This window comes from Xenopus laevis, chromosome 9_10L (assembly GCF_017654675.1).
Source record: "Xenopus laevis strain J_2021 chromosome 9_10L, Xenopus_laevis_v10.1, whole genome shotgun sequence".
In the NCBI taxonomy this organism is placed as follows: Eukaryota; Metazoa; Chordata; class Amphibia; order Anura; family Pipidae; genus Xenopus; species Xenopus laevis.
In genome coordinates, this window is record NC_054387.1 from 119,923,612 (window position 1) to 119,947,064 (window position 23,453).

The following is a 23,453-nucleotide window of genomic DNA, read 5'->3' on the forward strand; positions in this document are numbered from 1 at the left end:
AGAGAAGAACTGTTACACAGCTGGATTTCAGCATAGAAAATCGCATTTATTCATACTTTTTGAAGAAACAGGTAACGGTGATGGGTATATTAGGGGTTTTTTGTGTTATGTGGCCTCTGTATCAAATTTTGGTTTGGAAGCTGGAGTTCCCCTTTAATGATATGAATATGGCAGATGTCTACTGGCAGCAGATCAGAACTTCTGCTTAATTAGCCTGCCTAACATTTACATGTAATAACCTTATTCCTTCATTACTGCTTAATTATATTGATCAGCTAAATGAGTCGGTGCCTTTTATTGACCTTGTCCCCGGGTTTTAATTGTAACGATTCGTTATGTAACACTGTTTACATTTGAGCAAAGAAAAGATCATAGTTGGCCGAGTAATGAGCATCTATTGAAAACAATTCCATTTGCATTTGGGGTGGATTCTGAAAATTCTGAATTTCTTGAGATTCAAGCCAAGTTTCAAGATTATGTGAATGGTGTTGTGACATAGTTTGGGGTCCCAAATTAAATTAGGGATGCACCGAATCCACTATTTTGGATTTAGCCGAACCCCTGAATCCTTTGTAAAAGATACGGTAGATTCTGAATCCTAATTTGCATATGCAAATTGAGGATAGTATGTCTACTAGAAAATCATGTAAACATTAAATAACCCCAATTATATCTTAATTTGGATCAAGTACAAGATACAAGTTTAATTATTACAGGGAAAAAGGAAATCATTTTTAAAAATGTGGGTTTAGATAAAATAGAGTCTATGGGAGGCAGCCTTTCCGTAATTCGGATCCTATACCTATTAGGCAAGTCTTGAAATTATTTTGTACAAGGGCAGGAATTATATTATTCTCAAATGCCCTCTTTCTCTTGCAGGCAGAATTGTGATGCTAATGAAGCACTGGAGATGAACTATTCGTATAAGGTGGAAGCCTATGAGTTTGGCGAGAAATGTGGAAGAAATAACAATCAAAGCAGTGACATCCAGTTTCACCTCAACTCCTCTAAATACGAAGACAAGTAAGTGACTGGACGAAGGCTGGAGTGACTGGATGTCTAACATAATAACCAGAACACTACTTCCTGCTTTTCAATTTTCTTGGTTTCCATTGATTGGTTACTCCCTGGTAACCAATCAAAAACTCAGTGGCGTAACTACTGGCGGAGCAGGGGGTGCGATTGGGCCAGGGACTTCTTCATAATTCCAAGAGGTTCCGGGCATACGGAGGGGGGCCTGGCTGCATGTCCCGCGCCAGGGCCTGCCCCCCTCTAGTTACGTTACTGCAAGAACTTGAGGAGGAACCACATGGGTCATATCTGTTGCTTTTGAATCTGAGCTGAATGCAGAGGATCAATTGCAAACTCACTGATCAGTTATGTCCCATGTTATAGAATGGCCAATTCTAAGCAACTTTTCAGTTGGTCTTCATTATTTATTGTTTACAGTTCTTGAATTTTTGCCTTCCAGCTTTCAAATGGGCAATACTGACCCCATCTATAAAACAAATGCTCTGAAAGACTACACATTTATTGTTATTGCTACTTTTTATTACTCTTGTTTCTGTTGAGGCCCTCTCCTAATCATATATCAGTCTCTTATTCAAATCAATGCATGGTTGCTAAAGTAATTAGGACCCTAGCAACCAGATTGCTGAAATTGCAAACCAGAGAGCAGCTGAATAAAAAGCTAAATAACTCAAAAGTAATCAAAAATGCAAACCAATTGCAAATTGTCTCAGAATATCAATCTCTACATCATACTAACAGTTAAGTTGAAGGTGAACAATCCCTTTAAATTTGCTGACTAACTCGGAGTTAGAGAGCTGAAAAGCAGGAAGTAGTGTTCTGATCTGTTATACATTTTTGCCTAACTATTTTATATTGTATACTATAGGGGACAGCAGTAATGGGAGGGGGGGGGTCACTGACCCCATCTAAAAAAACAAATGCTCTGTAAGGCTACAGATTTGGTATTGCTACTATTTATTACATATTTCTATTCAGGCCTCTCCTATTCTTATTGCAGTCTCTCATTCAAATCAGTGCTTTGTTGCTAGGGGAATGTGAACCCTGGCTACCGGATTACTGAAAGTGCAATCTAGAGAGCCGCTGAATAAAAAGCTAAATAACTCCACAAAAACCCACAGATAATAAAAAATGAAAACCAATTGCAAATTGTCTCAGAATATCACTCTCTACATCATACTAAAAGTTAAATGTATTTGTCAACATGGTACTTGAAACTAAGGCCTGTAGCACAAGGAGAATTTATTTATATGGCAGAATTGTGACATACAGATACTCAGTGTCAGACTGGCCCAACCTGGATACCAGGACAACTCCCGGGGTCAGTGGCCCCTCGTGCTGCTAAACATTTGGCCAATTTTAAGGCCATTCCCTATTTCTATGAGTAAAAAATGAGGCTATATAGAATAATAATATAGAATAATAGTATGTAAAGAAAAGAGACTAGGGGGCAAATTTACTGAAGGGCGAAGTGACTAACACTAGCGAAGGAGATAGACTCTAGCGGTACTTCACTCCCTAACGCCTGGCGAAGTTGCACTCTGGCAAATGGACGTAACTACCCAAATTCACTAAGATGCGGATTTTACTGAACGTTACCTCTTGCGCCAGATTTGCCCTCCCAAAGAACGCTGGTGTCTTTTCCTTTTTTCAGGGTGAGAGGCTGCAAAAGAGCCTACAACATATGGCACATAAACTATACACTGGCTCATGTGTAGGGCAATATAACAACTCTATTTTATTTTATTTAGGTTTCCCAGGCTTGTGTAGTGTAATGTATTTGCTGCAACATATACGTCAATTCAACTTTAACTTCCTGCCATATGAAAATTAGGCAACGCTGACGCATGTTCGCTTTGCCTGGCGCAGTAATGCTAGCGCAACTCGCCAGCATTCGATGACCTGGACGCAACTTTGGATTTTAGTGAATTAGCGTTGTCGTGGAGAATCTACGCCTGCCCAAGTGTTGCGCTGTGAGCAGAGCCGACGCTGGCGAATTTTCGGAGGTTAGTGAAATTGCCCCTAGGAGAATAGAGGTTGAGTGAGGAGATTAAGAATAATAGTACAGAGAGTGGGTCTCGTTTTTGTGTGGGTCCCTGGTGTCCCAGTCCAACACTGCAGATACATGATACATTTAGGTGGTTAGATATCAAAGGTCGAATTTTAGAGTTTTTTTACTTCGAATGAACTCACAACTCGAATGCTTTCTAATTTAAGAAAAAACTCAAATTGATCAAGTGTTCGACAAAAAAAAACTGGAATCACTTACATTTTTTGAGTTTTTGGGCAAAACACAAAGCTCAAACATCCTGAAGGCTAGTAACATCTTCAACTGGTTCAGGGGACCTCTGCCATTGACTCCTGTGTGACCTCCACAGGTTTTAGATGGTGTATTTTTGGATTCGAGGTATTTCCCTGGTTGGGGTATAATAAATCTCAAAAAATTCTATTTTTTTTTTAACTCTAAAAATTCAAGGTTTTTTTTCATGGGAAACACAACTCGAACCTTGATAAATCTACTCTTAGCACAGAGTGAGCCATGGATGTAAGGTTGCCTGTTGGACCTTCAAAGGCCCAGTCAAATACTGTTTGAATTTAAAATCAGAAATGGACAAAATGCCTTAGGCTTTGCATTTGTTCAATTCTGCTGCACTGATATCTTTGTTTTCCCGGTTTCGACTAGGTCTACATTAGGCCAAATTCGAATCATACGAATCGAAAGAATAGCAATTTTGCTCGAATTCGATTAGAAATGTTTCCCAAAAAAAAAACTTTGATTTTTTAAAGTACACCAATTGACTCCAAATAGGTTCTAGGAAGTCCCCCACAGGCTAAAATAGCAGGTTTTAGATGGTGAATGGTCAAAGTTGAATTTTTAAAGAGACAGTACATGATACATTTCGTAATTCCAATTTTTTTCAAATTCAAATAGAATTTGGACTATTCCCTAGTAGAAGTACACAAAAATTAGCTTGAATTTCAAATTTTTTTTTCATTATAAAATTCACCTCGACCTTTGATTAATCTGCCCCTTAGTATATAATATAGAATGGGTTATTCCAAGCAACTTGTCAAATGGCCTTCTTTTTTTCTCTTTTTTTCTCTTTTTTTCTTATTCACCTTTTTCTTCTGACTCTTTCCAGCTTTAAAATCTAAAAAAAAAATATATCACGAAACCTGAAATTGTTTTTGTTCTAAACCTGGTTCTTAAAGGGATACTGTCATGGGAAACATGTTTCTTTCAAAATGAATCAATTAATAGTGCTGCTCCAGCAGAATTCTGCACTGAAATCCATTTCTCAAAAGAGCAAACAGATTTTTATTTATATTCAATTTTGAAATCTGACATGGGGCTAGACATTTTGTCAGTTTGCCATGTGCCCCAGTCATGTGACTTGTGCCTGCACTTTAGGATGGCATTACATTCTGGCAGGCTGTTATTTCTCCTACTTAATGTAACTGATTCAGTCTCAGTGGGACTTGGCTTTTACTATTAAGTGCTGTTCTTAGATGTTCCAGGGAGCTGTTATCTTGTGTTAGGGAGCTGTTATCTGGTTACCTTCCCATTGTTCTGTTGTTAGGCTGCTGGGGGGGGGGTGATATCACTCAAACTTGCAGTAGAGCAGTAAAGTTATTGAAGTTTATCAGAGACAAGTCACATGACTGGAGGCAGCTGGGAAACAATATGTCTAGCCCCATGTCAGATTTCAAAATTGAATATAAAAAAATCTGTTTGCTCTTTTGAGAAATGGATTTCAGTTGAGAATTCTGCTGGAGCAGCACTATTCCCTGATGCATTTTGAAAAAAACATGTTTTACTCTGTGGCGCAGGGCAAGTTCGTTGTTGGGTCCCCACCATATCCAGAGGTTGTCCTGTTTAGTTGCAATTGCCCATTATTTGGGCCTCCCCTGTACCACTTGTGTCCCCTGCAGCCCCAGGGTTTAGTTCTTCTATAGTTCTGCCCCTGCTTACACTTTCTCCCAACTAAGCCATAATTTACCTTTACTAACGGCAAGACAATCCCATTGGGTTTGTTTGATGTTTAAATGTGTAACCCTTTCGACACCCTGTTGTCCGTGTTACACTCCACGTGTGGCGCTTACCTGATGACACGGGACAAACCTGAGCCACTCCGCAGTGGTATTGGGAGAGACTGGGTACCTGGTACTTACTGGTGCCTCCACCTAGTGGGATCCGGGAATGACCTACTGTTGGCCCCACTAGGAATACAGTAATAACACACACACTATTGGTTAAACTAAATAACAGTTTATATAAAATAAATGGGCACCTAATACATGCAGCCTCTCAGCTCTCTGGTCCCACCAGCAGCTCTCTCTTGCTTCCTTCTCTGTCCACCATGCGGCTCTCTATGCCAGGCTTTCTTCTTTTTCCAGTCTCTGTGACTTCCTTTTCCTGCCTGCCACTCCTTAGCTGCTGTGTCACTTCCTACTGCACTGAATAGCTGGTTGCTAGGTAACAGCTTACAGCACACAGACACAGGCTCTCTGCCCTTACAGGGATAAGTGCAATGATTTTGCACGGATTCCCTACAAATGTTTTACTTTTTTTTTCTTTTAAACAGACTTAAAGGGGAAGGAAACCTAGTCAGCTCAAACCCCCACCCCCCCCCCGTTTGTTGCCCACCCTCCCTCCCCCCTGGCCCTGGCCTACCCGTCCCGCTGGGCAAATGCCCCTAACTTGTTACTTACCCTTCTGCGCAGGTCCAGTCCAGGGAGTTCACCGACGACATCTTCTTCCACGCGATCTTCTTCCTGCTGTGAACGGCGTTTTGGCGCATGCGCAGTAGGATCATTTCGCCGGTACGTATCTACTGCGCATGCGCCAAAAGTCACGCAATGATCCTACTGCGCATGCGCCGTTTACAGCAGGAAGAAGATCGCATGGAAGAAGATGTCGTCGTTGAACTCCCTGGACTGGACCTGCGCAGAAGGGTAAGTAACAAGTTAGGGGCATTTGCCCAGCGGGACGGGTAGGCCAGGGGGGAGTAGGGAGGGTGGGCAACACACGGGAGGGGGGGTGGGGGGTTTGCGCCGACTAGGTTTCCTTCCCCTTTAAGGCACCCATACATGGGCCGAAAAAAGCTGCCGACAGACTGAGTCATGTGTGGGGCCATGATCGAAAGTCGGCCAATTCTTGATCGGGCAGGTTATAAAATCCCATCAGATATACTCAAGAGAATACTCAAGTAATGTCATATTTTATGAGTGTTTATTTTTTTGAAAATTTTCATAAATAAAAATTTGATCGCCCGTATCAGATCCATTCCGATCCGATTATTGGGCCCTAGGATCAGCCCGATATCGGCCACCTCGTTTGGCGACATTGACGAGGGCAGATCTTTCAAGGGTCAAATTTAAGGGGCATATTTATCAAGGGTTGAATTTCAAATTGAAAAAAAATTTGAATTCAAAAGGACCAACCGAAATTCAGTTGAAGTTTTTTTTGGTCGAATAGGTCCGTTTTCGATCGAATAGGCCGAATTTTAATCGTACGAATCGAAGGAATAGCGCATTTGATCGAATTTGGTTCAATGTTTTTCCCACAAATTGACTCCAAATAAGTTCTAGGAGGTCACCCATAGGCTAAGAGTTCATGGGAGTTTGTAAAAACTCCCATAAACTCAAATTTCGAATAAAAAACGATCAATTGAAATGTATCAAAAAAATGAGAATTTTTCAAACTCGGGTGAATGGGATCAACCCGCAAACTCGAAACTAATTTGATTCGAGTTTTTTTCTCTAAAAAAATTAATAAATCGATTTTTCATGAAGGCTGCAAACAGCTGCAAATTGATCCCAGAACGTCCCCCATAGGCTAAAACAACAATTCGGCTGGTAAGGTGGCGAAGTCAAATTCGAATTCTTAAAGGGCCAGCACATGATAATTTAAAAAATCTAATTGGAATCTTATTTTTTTTTTAAATTTGAATCAAATTTTAACTATTGCCTAGCCGAATTTTACTAAAAAAAATAAAAAACATAATTTGAATTTAAAAATTCATATATTCACTTCAACCCTTGATAAATCTGCCCCTTAAAGTATGGAGATCCAAATGACAGAAAGATCCCTTATCTGGAAAACCCCAGGTCCTCAGCATTTTGACAACAGGTCTCATACCTGCCTAGAGGCAGAATCAGGCTGTTTTATCTTTATTACACATTTGGGCAGTTATACGGTCAAGTGCCATTATGGGACCCTCACAGAATGCAAATAGTGGGGCCCCAGGGCCAGAGCTGGATGAGAGAGACCCTGGGGAGAGTGGAAATGTTGGCCACTTGTCTTCGAGGAGGTTTCCTAAATCAGGGACTTCCAATTTACAGCAACCCCACTGTAGTTGTACTAACCAGCCATCCTGTAACTAACTCCCAGCCATCCTGTAACTCCCAGCATCCGCTAACTCCCAGCCATCCTGTAACTTCCATCCATTCTGGAAGTTCCAAGTCCACTAACTCCCAGCCATCCTGTAACTCCCATCATCTGCTAACTCCCAGCTATCCTGTAACTCCCAGCATCCACTAACTCCCAGCCATCCTGTAACTCGCAGCATCCGCTAACTCGCAGCATCCACTTTCTCCCAGCCATCTGCTAACTCCCAGTCATCCTGTAACTCCGAGCCGTCCTGTAACTCTCGGCCTCTGCTAATTCCCAGCCATCCTGTAACTCCCAGTGACCGCTAACTTCCAGCATCCATCCTGTAACTCCAAGCATTCACTAACTCCCAGCCACCCTGTAACTCCCAGCATCCACTAACTCCCAGCCATCCTGTAACTCCAAGCATCCACTATCTCCCAGCCATCCTGTAACTCCCAGCATCCACTAACTCTTTGCCATCCACTAACTCCCAGCCATCCTGTAACTTCCAGCATCCGCTAACTCCCAGCATCCGCTAACTCCCAACCTTCGTGTAACTCCCAGCATCCCCTTACTCCTAGCCATCCTGTAACTCCCAGCATATGCTAACTCCCTGCCATCCTGTAACTCCCAGCCATCCTGTAACTCCCAGCAGCCGCTAACTCCCAGCCATCCTGTATCTTTCAGTGTCCACTAACTCCAAGCAATCCAGTAACTCCCAGCCATCCTGTAACTCCCAGCATTCGCTAACTCCCAGCCATCCTGTAACTCCCAGCATTCGTTAACTCCCAGCCATCCTGTAACTCCCAGCACCCAGTGTAGAGACTTGAAGCACAATGACAGTGGGAGGGTTGTCAGTGTATATTTAGAATTTGTAGCCCCTAAATATATCTCCTGCCCACTAATGGCCGCTATGAACTTCCTGGGGCCCTGCTTTTTTTACACTGATGGATTCCTGAGATTCCTATAGGGGCTCCTCGTTGCACCCGGTAATGGAAACCTCGGCCCCTGCCTGTAACCCCTTTGTTCCCATTTTGGGCCATGTACAGCCCCCGCCTGTATCCACTGAGGTGTGTTTTACATCCCAACACTCACATACAAACGTCCTACTGTCCCGCATCTAGACTTAGTGACAAAACGAGCGTTTTTATACGGGGAGGGCGGAGCTTAATAGGAACATGTATCTGATTGGGGAACCAGCATGAAGAAAAAGTGTGGTGGACTGAGGAGACGTTAGTGTGAGGGCTGCACAGATTTAACCGTGATCGTGCTCGCTCTCCAGATTTCCCACAACTACTCAGATCTTTGCAGTTATTTACTCAGTCTCAGTGGGACGCAGCGAAACATTTGCAGATGGGTCGTGACATTTGGCCAGAAGACCCTCCCACACCTTTACTCAATTGGCTCCCTGTCTTTAGCAACTGGACACTGCACCACTTCCACCCAATAGTGGTGGTTGGGCAGTGGGCAATGGTATTAGTGGCAGGTGCTAATGTAACTGTAGGTGGGGCAGGAACAGAGTGGAGTCTCTTGTATCTCTGGCCTTGGGGCCTCATTATTTGTATGGTATGTTATAGCGAAGAGAGACTCCCAGATGCAGCATCTGTTTTAGGATAAGGGAAATGAGCTGTTTGCCCAGTCCGGCAGCATCTGGTGGGCCCCTGGGGAGGGGGGTGAGGGATACATAGAAGTACTAAAGACTGTATATTAAGTACAAGTTGTAAGATATTTTCAGTATAAGGATGACATGATGAGTTGTAGTTCAACACTTGCTAAGGGGTCCCAGGCTGGAAGTACCTGATTTGGGTAAACTCTCCCCTTTGATTCCTGCATAGGATCCGCTGTATTCTAACTTAGACCCTAAATGAGTGGTTGGTGAGATTTTGGGGGGGCAGAGCCTCCATCAGGCTGTAAAGAGGCTGCACATGATCTGGGTGACCCAAAATACATCTTTTATACAGTGAGTGATACAAGTAATAAGGACCCCTTGTCCTGGTTGGCAATTTGGGGAGGGCCCCTGATTCCATGTAAGGTTTATACAAGTGTAGAAGTGTGAGTGTGGGCTGAACCATTATCCAGTCCTGTTTGCATGAAGACTTGGCTTTCAGATTCAACAGATATTGGCTTACTCTGATTGTTACCCGAAAGCAGATGATTCTTATTGTTTGGAGGGGTGGAGGAGGTAGAAAGACTTTTATTTAAGGATAACCAAGTATTTTTGCCTTATTTAGGAGGTGGACCTGATCCGAGAACTTCTGAAAAGGAAGTTGGATCAAACAGCTCAGCAGATACGGTATCATGTCACTTATTACTTTAACATGTATATTACAGCAGGTTTTATTTTAACATGGGGCAACTCTCAGTGTAATTATCCCTATTGTGTTAATTTAGGGATGCACCAAATCCAGATTCGCTTCGGTAATCAGCTAGAATTCTGCCTATCTCAGCAGGATTCGAATTCATCCACATCCTTAAAATCATGTGACTTTTTGTCACAAAACAAGGAAGTAGAACATTTTTTAGCCACACCTTCTCTTTTCCACTTAACGTTCCTGATTTGCATATGCAAATTAGGATTTGGTTCTTTATTTGGTCAAATCTTCCATGAAGGATTCAGGTTTTTGATTGAATCCAAAATAGTCGATTTGGTGCATTTCTAGTTACAGGGGGAGCAGGTTTCTCGTTAGCAAATGCGCTTATGAGCAAAAGTGCTGTGGGACAGATCTGATACTAACGTAGTCCCTTTATTCACATTTCTGGAGAATGTTTCCATTCGTAACAACATTCATTTATAAATTCAGGTTGTAATATAAAGATGGTGGTACTCAGCCTGTTGTAACATAAGAACCACTATAGTATAATGTGCTGGTCTCAGTGGCACTGCTTCTGGCTACTCAGGCAGTTGCAGGTGGTTTATTAGTAGAATATGAGTAAAGCTACTGATATTTGTGTGGCCTAAAACAGGGTGGGCCATGGCCTTTCTGTTTTTCCATTAGTTTGGGGGCAATGACACAAGCTTCGCTCCACCTTGTGTACTGGAAAGTAAATACCTGAAGACAATATCCCTTCAAACAACAAATCAGTGGGGTAACCGCAGGAACACCCTTTGGGAAAAAACTGATTCTGCCCCCCATCATGAAATTATGAGCCACGTGCCCAGTGCTTCATTAATCACATCACCCGCTACCCCCTCTCCCCCCATGGGCCCCCTTCAATCTTGGGGTCTGCCCCCCAATATTTATGCCACTAGTCTAATTACAACTGCATAAAAACACCAGTGTGCAGCAAGTCTATTGAAATAGAACTGGAAAGCCAAAGAGGATCATGGGATAGGGAAAAATAAAGGGGGCAGTACTTGCACCTGGAGGCTAATGATTAATAATGCTGGATCAATTACTCAGAGAGGCATGTTTGAAACCTGAACCCAAGCTTCGATTAGTTTCACAGCAGAAGAGAAGAGATTTTTGCATAATTATTAAAGGGGTGGTTCGCCTTTAACGTTTAGCATGTTATAGAATATCCTATTAGCAACTGTTCAATTGGTCTTCATTTTTTACTTTTTCTAAATTATTTGTAGCTCTCAAACAGCAGTCACTGCCCCCATCAGCCAAAAGTCTATTGCTCTAATTCTACTCTTTGTTACTTCCTGGTTACTAGGGTAAGTGTGTGTATGGATATGGATATACAGTATATATATATATAATACACAAACACCATGAATATCCTGTAAATTATATCCTTATAAACGGTGAGTTCTGATGTCATCAGTTATAAACGGTGAGTTCTGATGTCATTTCTGTCACATGACTCACTAAAATTTGTGTATTATAATAAATAAAGTACCCCCAGTTGTAAAATATGAGGATATTAGGAGTTACCTCGGAGTTCCATGACCTGTATAAAAACACTCGGCCTTCGGCCTCGTGTTTTTATATGGTCATGAAACTCCTCGGTAACTTATAATATCCTTATATTTTACAAGAGGGGGTACTTTATTCACTATATATTACCAAAAATAACCGCACTCCAAGGACTTCTTAAGTGAAAAATCAGGATTGAATTTTATTTTAACGTTTCGGCTCCATCACTCGGGCCGTCTTCAGGAAGATGGCCCGAGTGATGGAGCCGAAATGTTGAAATAAAATGTATGGTAATGTATGTATTATGGTTTTGACCAGCACCCAGGCAGTTGCTGTTTTTGATTAAGAGTGCACCTAACAGGACTGGATATATATATATACACACACACACACACACACATATAATGAATTTTGTGGTCACAGCCTCATTGAACCCCCACTTAATGGTTTTAAAAATGAGTGGTGAGCACAACTTTCCCTTGTTTGTTATAATTTATACAGAAGCAGTGGCCAGCTCTATGTTGTAGCTCCAAACCCTTTCCAGCAGTGGTCCAACTGGTGGCCAATAAAAGTGCAACCAAGTTTGGGAGTTTTAACCTTGAAGGCAGCATGTAGGTTGCAGGTAAAACTTAGTCCCTGTGTAAAATAAGCAGTGTCGGGCCCGGTTTTGTGGCAACGCCAAAAAGGCCAGGGCCTAGGGCAGCAAAATTTCAGGGGCGACTTGTTGCCCAACCCGATCCTAAGGAGCACTGGGGACTGAAAGCTCCCCAGTGCTCTTACCCAGGACAATGGACTTATAATTTGTGCATAAACCACACTAGTTAATGTCACAATCATTCCAGATAAATGAAAGCAGAACATTGATTGTTTGTTAAAAAAAGTATATTGTAAAATTGAATACAGAAAGATATTTTTACATTAAAGGATGGTGAAAATGTAATTCACTAATCTATCTGCTACATTAACTTCTTGCAGGTCATGTCTGGATAATATTTCATTTTCCATAGTTCAACGCTGTGCCAAGTGCTGTAGGCAAGAAGGGGCATCAGGGATACTATTCCATTCAGTTGTGTCTGTTCCTTGTTTAGACTCTGTGTGACTCTTGATGTGATTTCTATATCCATTGGAATAGTCACAGTATCCAACTTGTATCCCTTCTACTGGCCAGTTCAGCAGCAAGTTTTGTTCTTCTTGCTTGCACTGGGCCCATGCCTCATATAAATTAGTCAATAATAATCTTATGGCTGCTTGTCATTGTCATTTTCTTGGCACATTTTTGGCACAATGCACTGCCCATGGCAATAGTCAGTCATGAGGCCTATCTGGATATCAGCCTCTTCTTTTCAGCAGCTGAGAACTGGGCCATTTTTGTGCCACTGCCGTATATTCTGGCAAAACAGCAGCATATTAGCCAAGGACAAAGTCTCTATAATATTCCCAAAGTGACTCTATTGGTCCAATCTCATTCTCTTGTTTGGAGGACTATCGTCAGGCTCTTGGATCTTTATAAACTCTCCTCCACATTCGCGCTTGTGCCCCTTGGAATACGGAGTCCTGTCCATTACCCGTCTCACTACTTGTGCACAGGGGCCATTGCATCTCCAACTGTGGCGCTTCAGTGACTCGTATTCATCATAGAAATCATGATCGATCTATAAAATAACCAGAGAAATATCACAAAACCTGGAACTGGGGATTCAGCAGGTAGAATATAATCGTACAATCGCACATGATTAGGGCTGGAGTAGAGCCAGTGGTTACATGTAACAATATGGAGGACTCTGTTGCCTTTTAGGAATATTTCTGCCTTTCACCCTGCCTGTGGGTGCCATTGATTAATGTACATGGTGTCTAGTGATGTGTGGGTCGGTATTTCTCCAACCCACACCCGCCCTCCCACCATCCACAGTGACCCGACTTCCGGGTTCCTTTTATAGACTCGCCCCGCCAATTGCATCACAAAAGGGGTGGAGCGAGCAGGAGCAGCGTCTATAAAAAATGAAGACGGAAGCCGGCATTTGACGGTGACCACCCCGCGAAGAAGAGTGTGAGGTCGGGTCATAGCTGCCCGACCCGCGGGTATCGGGCGAGCTGCATATCACTAATGGTGTCATCATTTTAAAGGGATTGTTCACCTTCCAGAAACTTTTTTCAGTTCAATTTTTTCAGATTGTTCCCCAGAAATAAAGACTTTCTTTCAATCACTTTCCATTTTTTACTGTTTTTCTAAAATCAAAGTTGAATGTCCCTGTCTCTGGTGTTTGAGTCTGGCGGCTCAGTAATTCAGGTGCAGATTCTGAACTGTTACAATTTTGCAACATTTAGAGGCACATTTATCAAGGGTCAAATTTCGAATTAATGTGAGTTGTTTTTTTTAAACTCCTTTAAATTTGAATATACTCTAAATTCAGAAAAAATCGAATATCTAAAACTCGCACAAATTTTACTAAACTCGATTCTTGAAATTCAAATTAAAACTCGAATTGAGTTTGGATAATTCACGAATTTGGGAGTTTTGACCAAAAAAAAAACATTTGAATATTCGAATTAGAATTTTCACTTCAACCCTTAATACAGATATCTGCCCCTTAGCTGATACATTTCTCAGCAGCATCTCTGGAGTATTAGCAACTATTGTATCAATTCTAACAGCTGCCTTTAAAGAAACCCAAAGACTCTGCACAGCAGGGACAAAGATAAGAAATGTATCAACTAAATGTATCAGTTTAGAACAGTTTACAGGGTCTGCGACCCCCCCACTCCTAGAGCTGCTTTAGAAGGTGAAAAATGACACTTTACACTTCAAATATTAGAAAAACAGTCTCACATAGAAAATAGAAAGTCATTGGAAAAAGTAATTATTTCTGGTGAACTGTCTGAAACCAACTGAACTGAGTTAATATGATTGCTATATAGGCCCCCTTTAATGTGGGCAGTACTGATCTAGATTATTCAACTGAATATAACTCAGCAGTAAGGTAAAGTCCAATAACTATTTATTATAAACAAGCAGCAGAACAAGAGCTTTATAGGAATTTTGGGGCACTTTACCTTCATCGAGAAGCAAAATGCTAAACTGAAATTTTTCTTTACCATCCTACTCCCAGCTGATGGAGAATTTCTCATGTAAAATACTTTTGGATTTTATCGGAATGATTTAATGTCTGAAAACACTTACCGTAACATCTGCTCCACTTTCTCTATTGATACGCTCCATGTGATACTGAAATTCCGGCCCATGGTCTAAGATGCGGGTACCATTGATACGCTGGTAGTAGTGGATCATTTCATGCAGGAGCGTCTGTAGGGGGAGAAACAGCCCCAATATTACTTGTTCTGTCGTCATGTATAGAAAATACATCACATCTTTGTATGGAACTCTATTCACATGCACAAATATATCTAATTCCATAAGGGAATAAAAGAAAGGGAAACATATTTAAGCGGGTCACATATGTCTTTATTTTAAATTGTGCGTCTCCTCTACTAAACCATTTTGTGGCATCAGGTCAGGAGAAAAGGAATGAGAAACGTTGATCTTAAACATCAACTGACTTGTGCCATGGGGCTGCTGTGTCAGCAGGAGAACATTCCCATCATATAATATAGGGTTTCTTAACCTGCTGTTTAATAGGACCCAGAATAAATCTGACATTCCACTTTGAGACCCAAAAATAAAGACAGAATTGGTTCCCTATCTCCTTTTAACTCTTATTGACTATTGTAGCAGGAGATTTCTGGAATTTGGCTCAGATACATGATCTAAAGCAACACAGAGTAATGACTGATCAGAGCTAACTGTAAGAATTCAATCCTGCATGTAGAGAAACGGACTGCTGACAGTTACTACAAAAAGACACAACAAAAAGACACAACTTACTTCCACTGTATCTTTCCTTGACCGTAAATCAAGGAGAGGCTTGTTCAGTCGAATGCTGCATCTTCTGCTGATAGCCTCACATTTGAAATAACCAGCATTTCTGAAAAAGAAAATCATGCAGATTTGAGAATAAACACTATTTATATGTTACTGTACTTGTCTTGTTCCAGTCCCTGCCCTGTACAGCCAGTATGTAGGTACTTGTTGTGCCCTTGTTAGTAGATTTGCTTTGCAGAAGGCAGATAATGACAGACTAATGCATGGAGCGAGTGCATATGAGCATTTAACAGAAAACTAACAGCGCTCCAGCTCTTGCACATACATATCTCTACCTCCTGTGCATCTTACCAGGCTAGTAAAGTTGGGGTGTGAAGCTGTATAGTAGTGACCGTGATACAGATTGTCCCCCAAGGTCTATAAACAACAAAGCACATTCGTTTCTGACTTACAAGCTTAACCTGTTGCTCCATTTAAGGTCAATTGGAGGCAACTGTCCACGAAAGAACTTCCTATTATATTCATGGAATAGGGCGTGGATATCAGGTTTGGGGTCCAGCACCTCCCAATATGGATCGACAACAGACAGACGTTCAAGATCTGGTTGAGTCACCCCAAGATCCGCATCAGTCGGACAAGCCACAGAAGGATTCTCACGAGTCTGAGAATTGATTGAAGAGTTTTCAGAAGGTTCATGAGTCGTACAAATATCAGGAGAATGTATTTCCGAAATCTGCTCCGAGGAGCCATTCGGCGAAGAAAAAAATACACCCATCTCCCTCAACTTGTGCTCTCTCTACTCTCTACTCTATACTAACTGGATAAAGTTGGTTTTTCTCATTATGATGTCACATGAAGTCACATGACATTCTGTGCATGCTGGAGGTGCCTCACTGTGATGTCATACAACTGCTCACTCCAGCAACCTGTAGCTCTTAAACGGAAACATTTCACTTTTAAAGGCCAAATTCGCTATTTATTGATGCAGCTATAATGGGCAAATAATTAGCAGACTTAAAATACCTTGGTGTTACATATACCTGTGTATGTAAATGTGGCACTAATTTGCAACTTCTGCTATTGCACGAGCATTTTGAGAAATTCCTGCATTAAATTAAAAGATTTGGGGAAATGGCACTGTGTCTTTAACCTGAAAAATTTGATTTTTTAAGGTTATTGTTATTCGAAACTCAAATTTTCGGGTTAAAAATAAAAAACTAAAATTTTCCATTGTCTTGAGATCTACTGATCACCAGCTAAAGAGACTGATGTTCTGAGACAACTTGTGTTTGGTTTTAATTTTTTATTCTTTGTGATTTTTGAGTTATTTAGCTTTTTATTCAGCAGGTGTCCAGTTTAAAATTTCCTAGGGCCCAAATGACCCTAGCAAACATCCACAGATTTGAATAAGAGACTGGAATATGAATAGGAGAGGCCTAAATAGAAAGATGAGTAGTAAAAAGAAAACACAATAGAGACTCAATTCCAAGTTTTTTGTTGCCTATCTCAGCAGATAGAGGTCAAAGTATGAGCGTTTCATGGACCATTTAAAGCAAAGGGGCCTACATTGCGATCAAGTCAAGTACATCAGAACAACAAACAGTTTATTTCCAGAAACAGATCCAGTACATGAGCATCTTGAGGGCAACTCCATTGTAGTCTGCATGTATTGTGGTTGTTCCCATTCTCTTCCTGTTCCATTGTCTGGGTTTAACTGAAAGATAGGGGGTTCCTTTAATAATCAGAATAGGGCTACTGACGAGCAGGGTCGTACTGGGGGGCCCGGAGCCTACCGGGGCTGCTGTCAGAGGGCCCCCCTCCTGGCAGTCCAGGGCCCCCTCCTGAACGCCAGCCCCCTGCCTACCTTCACAAATGTGCCGTGTGCAGAAGATGCGCAGAATATGCACCGCAGCTCTCTTTTCTGGGGGAGCAGGTCTGAGCTGGCAGGGGCCCACTGGGTTTTTTCCTGGTATCCCGCTGGCCCAGTCCGACCCTGCTGATGAGTCATTAAAGGGAAACTCCTCAAAAATATAACTATAAATATTTTTGAAAAGTAAACATAATTTCAAGCAACTTTGCAGTATACATCAATTAAAATATATGCAGATTTTTCATGATTTATAATGGTTTGGGACAGTTCCCTAAGCCTAGCCCTCTGCTCTCCTGCTGATCTGTCTGACTACTTTGCTGAGCTGGCATTTCTGTGTTATGTGGCCTCTTTATCAAATTTGGGTTTGGAAGCCGGAATTCCCCTTTAATGATATGAATATGGCAGATGTCTACTGGCAGCAGAACTTCTGCTTAATTAGCCTGCCTAACATTTATATGTAATAACCTCATTCCTTCATTACTGCTTAATTATATTGATCAGCTAAATGAGTCGGTGTCTTTTATTGAATTTGTCCACGTGCTTTAATTGTAACGATTCGTTATGTAACACTGTTTACATCTGAGCAAAGAAAAGATCATAGTTGGCCGAGTAATGAGCATCTATTGAATACAATTCCATTTGCATCTGGGGGGGATTCTGAAAATTCAGAATTTCTTGAGATTCAAGGCAAGTTTCAAGATTATGTGAATGGTGCTGTGACATAGTTTGGGGTCCCAAATTAAATTAGGGATGCACAGAATACACTATTTTGGATACGGCCGAACCCCTAAATCCATTGCAAAAAATACGGCAGAACCGAATCTTAATTCGCATATGCAAATTAGGGGTGAGAAGGGGAATCCATTTTTACCTTGTTTTGTGACAAAACGTCATGCGATTTCCCTCCCCGTCCCTAATTTGCATATTAGGATTAGGTTCGGCCGGGCAGAAGGATTTGACCTGCTGAAGAAGGCCGAATCCTGGACTAATCCCGAACCGAATCCTGGATTTGGTGCATCCCTAAATTAAATAATTGCATTTTGTCAAAGCGGTAAGGCACATTCCAAGTTTCTATATATGTAAATTGTGGCTACAAGTTCTATTAGTTTTTCACGTTTTCTTCTTCACCTTTAAATCAACTTTTAGTATGATATAGAATAGCCAATTCTAATCAACTTTTCAATTGGTCTTCATTGTATATTATTTTCAGTGTTTTTGGTTATTTACCTTCTTCTGGCTTTTCCAGCTATTAAATGGGGGTCACTGACCCCATCTAAAAAACAAATGCCCTGTAAGGCTACAAATGTTTTGTTATTGCTACGTTTTATTACTCATCTTTCTATTCAGTCCCTCTCCTATTCATATTCCAGTCTCTTATTCAAATCAATGCTAGGGTTGCTAGGGTAATTTGGACCCTAACAACCAGATTGCTGAAACTGGAGAGCAGATGAATAAAACGCTAAATAACTCAAAAATACAAATAATAAAAATGAAAACCAATTACAAATTGACGCAGAAAATCACTCTCTAAATCATACTAAAAGTTAATTTAAAGCTGAACAATTCCTTTCAAGGATGACCCAGACCTTGTCTGATTCATTTGCAGCATTGAAATGGTGGGGGTGGGGGTGCCATACTTCCTAACTCTATAATACACAAACCCCTATATTGCTGCAAAACATGATTACAGTAGAATATGTTAGGGTTAATATATGAAAGGCTATTTGCCGATTGCTTGCTAGATGAGGTGCTACTACAGCTATGGGACCTGTTATCCAGAATGCTCCGGACCTGGGGCTTTCCACATAATGGATCTTTCCGTGATTTGGATTTTAATACCTTATGTCTACTAGAAAATCATGTAAACATTAAATAAACCCAATTATTTCTTCGTTTGGATCAAGTACGAGACTCTGTTTAATTATTAAAGAGAAAAAGGAAATCATTTTTAAAAATGTGGTTTCTTTAGATAAAACAGAGTCTATGGGAGGCGGCCTTTCCGTAATTCGGATCCTATACCTATTAGCCAGTTCTGGAAATTATTTTGTACAGGGGCAGGAATTATATTATTCTCAAATGCCCTCTTTCTCTTGCAGGCAGAATTGTGATGCTAAGGAAGCCCCGGAGATGAACTATTCGTATAAGGTGGAAGCCTATGAGTTTGACGACAAGTGTGGAAGAATTAACAATCAAAGCACTGACATCCAGTTTCACCTCAACTCCTCTAAATACGAAGACAAGTAAGTGACTGGACGAAGGCTGGAGTGACTGGATGTCTAACATAATAGCCAGAACACTACTTCCTGCTTTTCAGCTCTATAGCTTTCCATTGATTGGTTACCAGGCAGTAACCAATCAGTCACTTGCGGGGGGGCACATGGGTCATAACTGTTGCTTTTGAATTTGAGCTGAAAGTTAAGGATCAATTGCAAACTCACTGATCAGTTATGTCCCATGTGGCTCCCCTTAAAGGGGTGGTTCACCTTTAAATTAACTTTTAGTATGTTATAGAATGGCCAATTCTAAGCAACTTTTCAGTTGGTCTTCATTATTTATTTATAATTTTTTGCCTTCCAGCTTTCAAATGGGCGTTACTGACCCCATGCTACTTTTTATTACTCTTGTTTCTGTTGAGGCCCTCTCCTAATCATATATCAGTCTCTTATTCAAATCAATGCATGGTTGCTAAGGTAATTAGGACCTCAGCAACCAGATTGCTGAAATTGCAAACCAGAGAGCTGCTGAATAAAAAGCTAAATAACTCAAAAGTAATCAAAAATGCAAACCAATTGCAAATTGTCTCAGAATATCAATCTCAACATCATACTAAAAGTTAACTTGAAGGTGAACAACCCTTTTAAATTTGCTGACTAACTCGGAGTTAGAAAGCTGAAAAGCAGGAAGTAGTGTTCTGATCTGTTATACATTTTTGCCTAACTATTTTATATTGTATACTATAGGGAACAGGGGATATAGACTGCACACCTTACGGTTAGATAAAAAAAACCTGGGTGCTAAAAGATTAAAATAGTCTGTCCATGGTACGGCCACTAGTTTTGTAAGAGAAAAAAATGTTTATTAACGAGACGTTTCTGTCCCACACAGGAACCTTGAGGTTCTTTTATTTATTTTTTTTATATAGTTTTTGAATTAATTAATTATCATCTTCTTCTTCTGAGTCTTTCCAGCTTTGAAATGGGGGGGGTCACTGACCCCATCTAAAAAAAACAAATGCTCTGTAAGACTACAGATTTTGTATTGCTACTATTTATTACATATTTCTATTCAGGCCTCTCCTATTCTTATTGCAGTCTCTCATTCAAATCAGTGCATTGTTGCTAGGGGAATGTGAACCCTGGCTACCGGATTACTGAAAGTGCAATCTAGAGAGCCGCTGAATAAAAAGCTAAATAACTCCACAAAAACCCACAGATAATAAAATATGAAAACCAATTGCAAATTGTCTCAGAATATCTCTCTCTACATGATACTAAAAGTTAATTTAAAGGTGAACAACCCCTTTAAACTATTCTTGCATAATGTCATGTTACCAGCACTTTGCACAAATGTGTATATAGGGGCACTCTTATTGGAAGGTGGCATGTATTTGTCAACATGGTACTTGAAACTAAGGCCTGTAGCACAAGGAGAATTTATTTATATGGCAGAATTGTGACATACAGATACTCAGTGTCAGACTGGCCCAACCTGGATACCAGGACAACTCCCGGGGTCAGTGGCCCCTCGTGCTGCTAAACATTTGGCCTTTTTTAAGGCCATTCCCTATTTGTATGAGAAAAAAATGAGGCTCCCTAACGCCTGGCGAAGTTGCACGCTGGCAAATGGACGTAACTACCCAAATTCACTAAGATGCGGATTTTACTGAACGTTGCCTCTTGCGCCAGATTTGCCTTCTCCACCTCAGACCAGGCGAAGTCCCAAAAAAATCTTTTTTCAGGGTGATAGGCTGCAAAAGAGCATAACATTTTTTTGGCGTAACCCACCTTCCCCCTACATTTCCTAACATACGGCACATAAACTATACACTGGGCTCATGTGTAGGGCAATATAACAACTTTATTTTATTTTATTAAGGTTTCCCGGGCTTGTGTAGTATAATGTATTTGCTGCAATATATACGTCAATTCAACTTTAACTTCCCGCCATATGCAAATTAGGAATAGAGGTTGAGTGAGGAGATTAAGAATAATAATACAGAGAGTGGGTCTCGTTTTTGTGTGGGCCCCTGGTGTCCCAGTCCAACACTGCAGATACATGATACATTTAGGTGGTTAGATATCAAAGGTCGAATTTTAGAGTTTTTTAACTTCGAATGAACTCACAACTCGAATGCTTTCTAATTTAAGAAAAAACTCAAATTGATCAAGTGTTCGGCGAAAAAAAAACTGGAATCACTTACATTTATTGAGTTTTCGGGCAAAACACAAAGCTCAAACATCATGAAGGCTAGTAACATCTTCAACTGGTTCAGGGGACCTCGGCCATTGACTCCTGTGTGACCTCCACAGGTTTTAGGTGGTGTATTTTTGGATTCAAGCTATTTCCTTGGTCGGGGTATAATAAATCTCAAAAAATTCTAGTTTTTTTAACTCTAAAAATTCAAGGGTTTTTTTTAACTCGAAAATGAAAATTTTTTCATGGGAAACACAACTCGAACCTTGATAAATCTGCCCTTAATATCTACTCTTAGCACAGAGTGAGCCATGGATGTCAGGTTGCCTGGTGGACCCTCAAAGGCCCAGTCAAATACTGTTTGAATTTAAAACAAGAAATGGACAAAATGCCTTAGGCTTTGCATTGGTTCAATTCTGCTGCACTGATATCTTTGTTTTCCCAATTTCGATCGACTAGGTCTACATTCGGGCAAATTCGAATCGTACGAATCGAAAGAATAGCGAATTCGATTAGAAATTTTTCCCAAAAAAAACTTTGATTTTTCAAAGTCCACCAATTAGGTTCTAGGAAGTCCCTCACAGGTTAAAATAGCAGGTTTTAGATGGTGAACGGTCGAAGTTGAATTTAGTACATGATAAATTTCGATATTCCAATTTTTTTTCAAATTCAAATAGAATTTGGACTATTCCCTAGTACACAAAAATTAGCTTGAAATTCAAATTTTTTTTCATTAGATAATTCACCTCGACCTTTGATTAAATCTGCCCCTTAGTATATTATAGAATGGTTAATTCCAAGCAACTTGTCAAATGGCTTCTTTTTTTCTCTTTTTTTCTTATTTACCTTTTTCTTCTGACTCTTTCCAGCTTTAAAATCTAAAAAAAAAATATCATGAAACCTGAAATTGTTTTTGTTCTAAACCTGGTTCTTTAAGGGATACTGTCATGGGAAAACATGTTTCTTTCAAAATGCATCAGTTAATTGTGCTGCTCCAACAGAATTCTGCACTGAAATCCATTTCTCAAAAGAGCAAACAGATTCTTTTATATTTAATTTTGAAATCTGACATGGGGCTAGACATATTGTCAGTTTCCCAGCTGCCTCCAGTCATGTGACTTGTGCTCTGATAAACGTCACTTTTTACTGCTGTCCTGCAAGTTGGATTGATATCACCCCCTCCCTTTTCCTCCCAGCAACCTAACAACAGACGAATGGGAAGGTAACCAGATAATAGCTGCTTAACACATGATAACAGCTGCCTGGAAGATCTAATAACAGCACTCAGTAGTAAAATCCAGGTCCCACTGAGACACATTCAGTTAAATTAAGTAGGAAAAATAACAGCCTGACAGAAATTAGTTCCTTCCTAAAGTGCAGGAACAAGTCACATGACTAGGGGCAGCTGGGAAACTGTCAATTTGTCTAGCCCCATGTCAGAATTCAAAATTGAATATAAAAAAATTCTGTTTGCTCTTTTGAGAAATGGATTTCAGGGCAGAATTCTACTGGAGCAGCATTGTTAACTGATTCATTTTGAAAAAAACAACATGTTTTCCCATGACAGGATAATCTTTTTCTTTCTGTAGTTGTTTAGTTGAATGTAACTGTGGATTCAGCAGGGTAGAATATGATCGCACAATCACACATGATTAGGGCTAGACAAGCTGATCACTAGCTGTAATGTATAATGTACTAACCATGGGGAGGTGCCACCATCATGTTGTTTTCATAATCCTATGCCATGGGCTATTTTTATACAATAAAATTATAACATAAACATTAATGTGGATACCCATTGGTCTGCTTTTATTAAGGAGGTATCAATGGTTAAAGGGATATTGTCATGGAAAGACATGTTTTTTTTCCAAAATGCATCAGTTAATTGTGCTGCTCCAGTAGAATTCTGCACTGAAATCCATTTCTCAAAAGAGCAAACAGATTTTTATTTATATTCAATTTTTAAATCTGACATGGGGCTAGACATTTTGTCAGTTTCCCATGTGCCCCAGTCATGTGACTTGTACC

At 40.5% G+C, this 23,453-nt stretch overlaps 2 protein-coding genes across 6 annotated transcripts in view; one reads left to right on the top strand and one right to left on the bottom strand.

The window, feature by feature from the left end:
- The window catches only part of LOC121398106 (tektin-4-like), a 109,103-nt gene that overhangs the window by 40,739 nt on the left and 44,911 nt on the right, over positions 1 to 23,453 (top strand). For 4 of the 5 annotated variants that reach the window (XR_005964106.1, XR_005964107.1, XM_041576665.1 and 1 more), the window contains 2 exons: positions 880 to 1,023; positions 19,109 to 19,252. Coding sequence is in view for 1 of the 5 variants with exons in the window: in XM_041576667.1 (XP_041432601.1) it covers positions 911 to 1,023; positions 19,109 to 19,252 (257 nt within the window). In the remaining 4 variants the exon portion in view is untranslated. The remainder of the gene's footprint in view (positions 1 to 879; positions 1,024 to 19,108; positions 19,253 to 23,453) is intronic. The other variant, XM_041576666.1, reaches the window with a different exon arrangement.
- Positions 12,130 to 16,262, bottom strand: LOC121398104 (DNA-dependent metalloprotease SPRTN-like). The gene is made up of 3 exons (XM_041576662.1): positions 15,146 to 16,262; positions 14,444 to 14,566; positions 12,130 to 12,917 (listed from the first exon to the last, which is right to left on the bottom strand). The coding sequence occupies exons 1-3, from the start codon at positions 15,260 to 15,262 to the stop codon at positions 12,714 to 12,716; spliced, it is 444 nt and encodes a 147-aa protein (XP_041432596.1). The 5' UTR covers positions 15,263 to 16,262; the 3' UTR covers positions 12,130 to 12,713.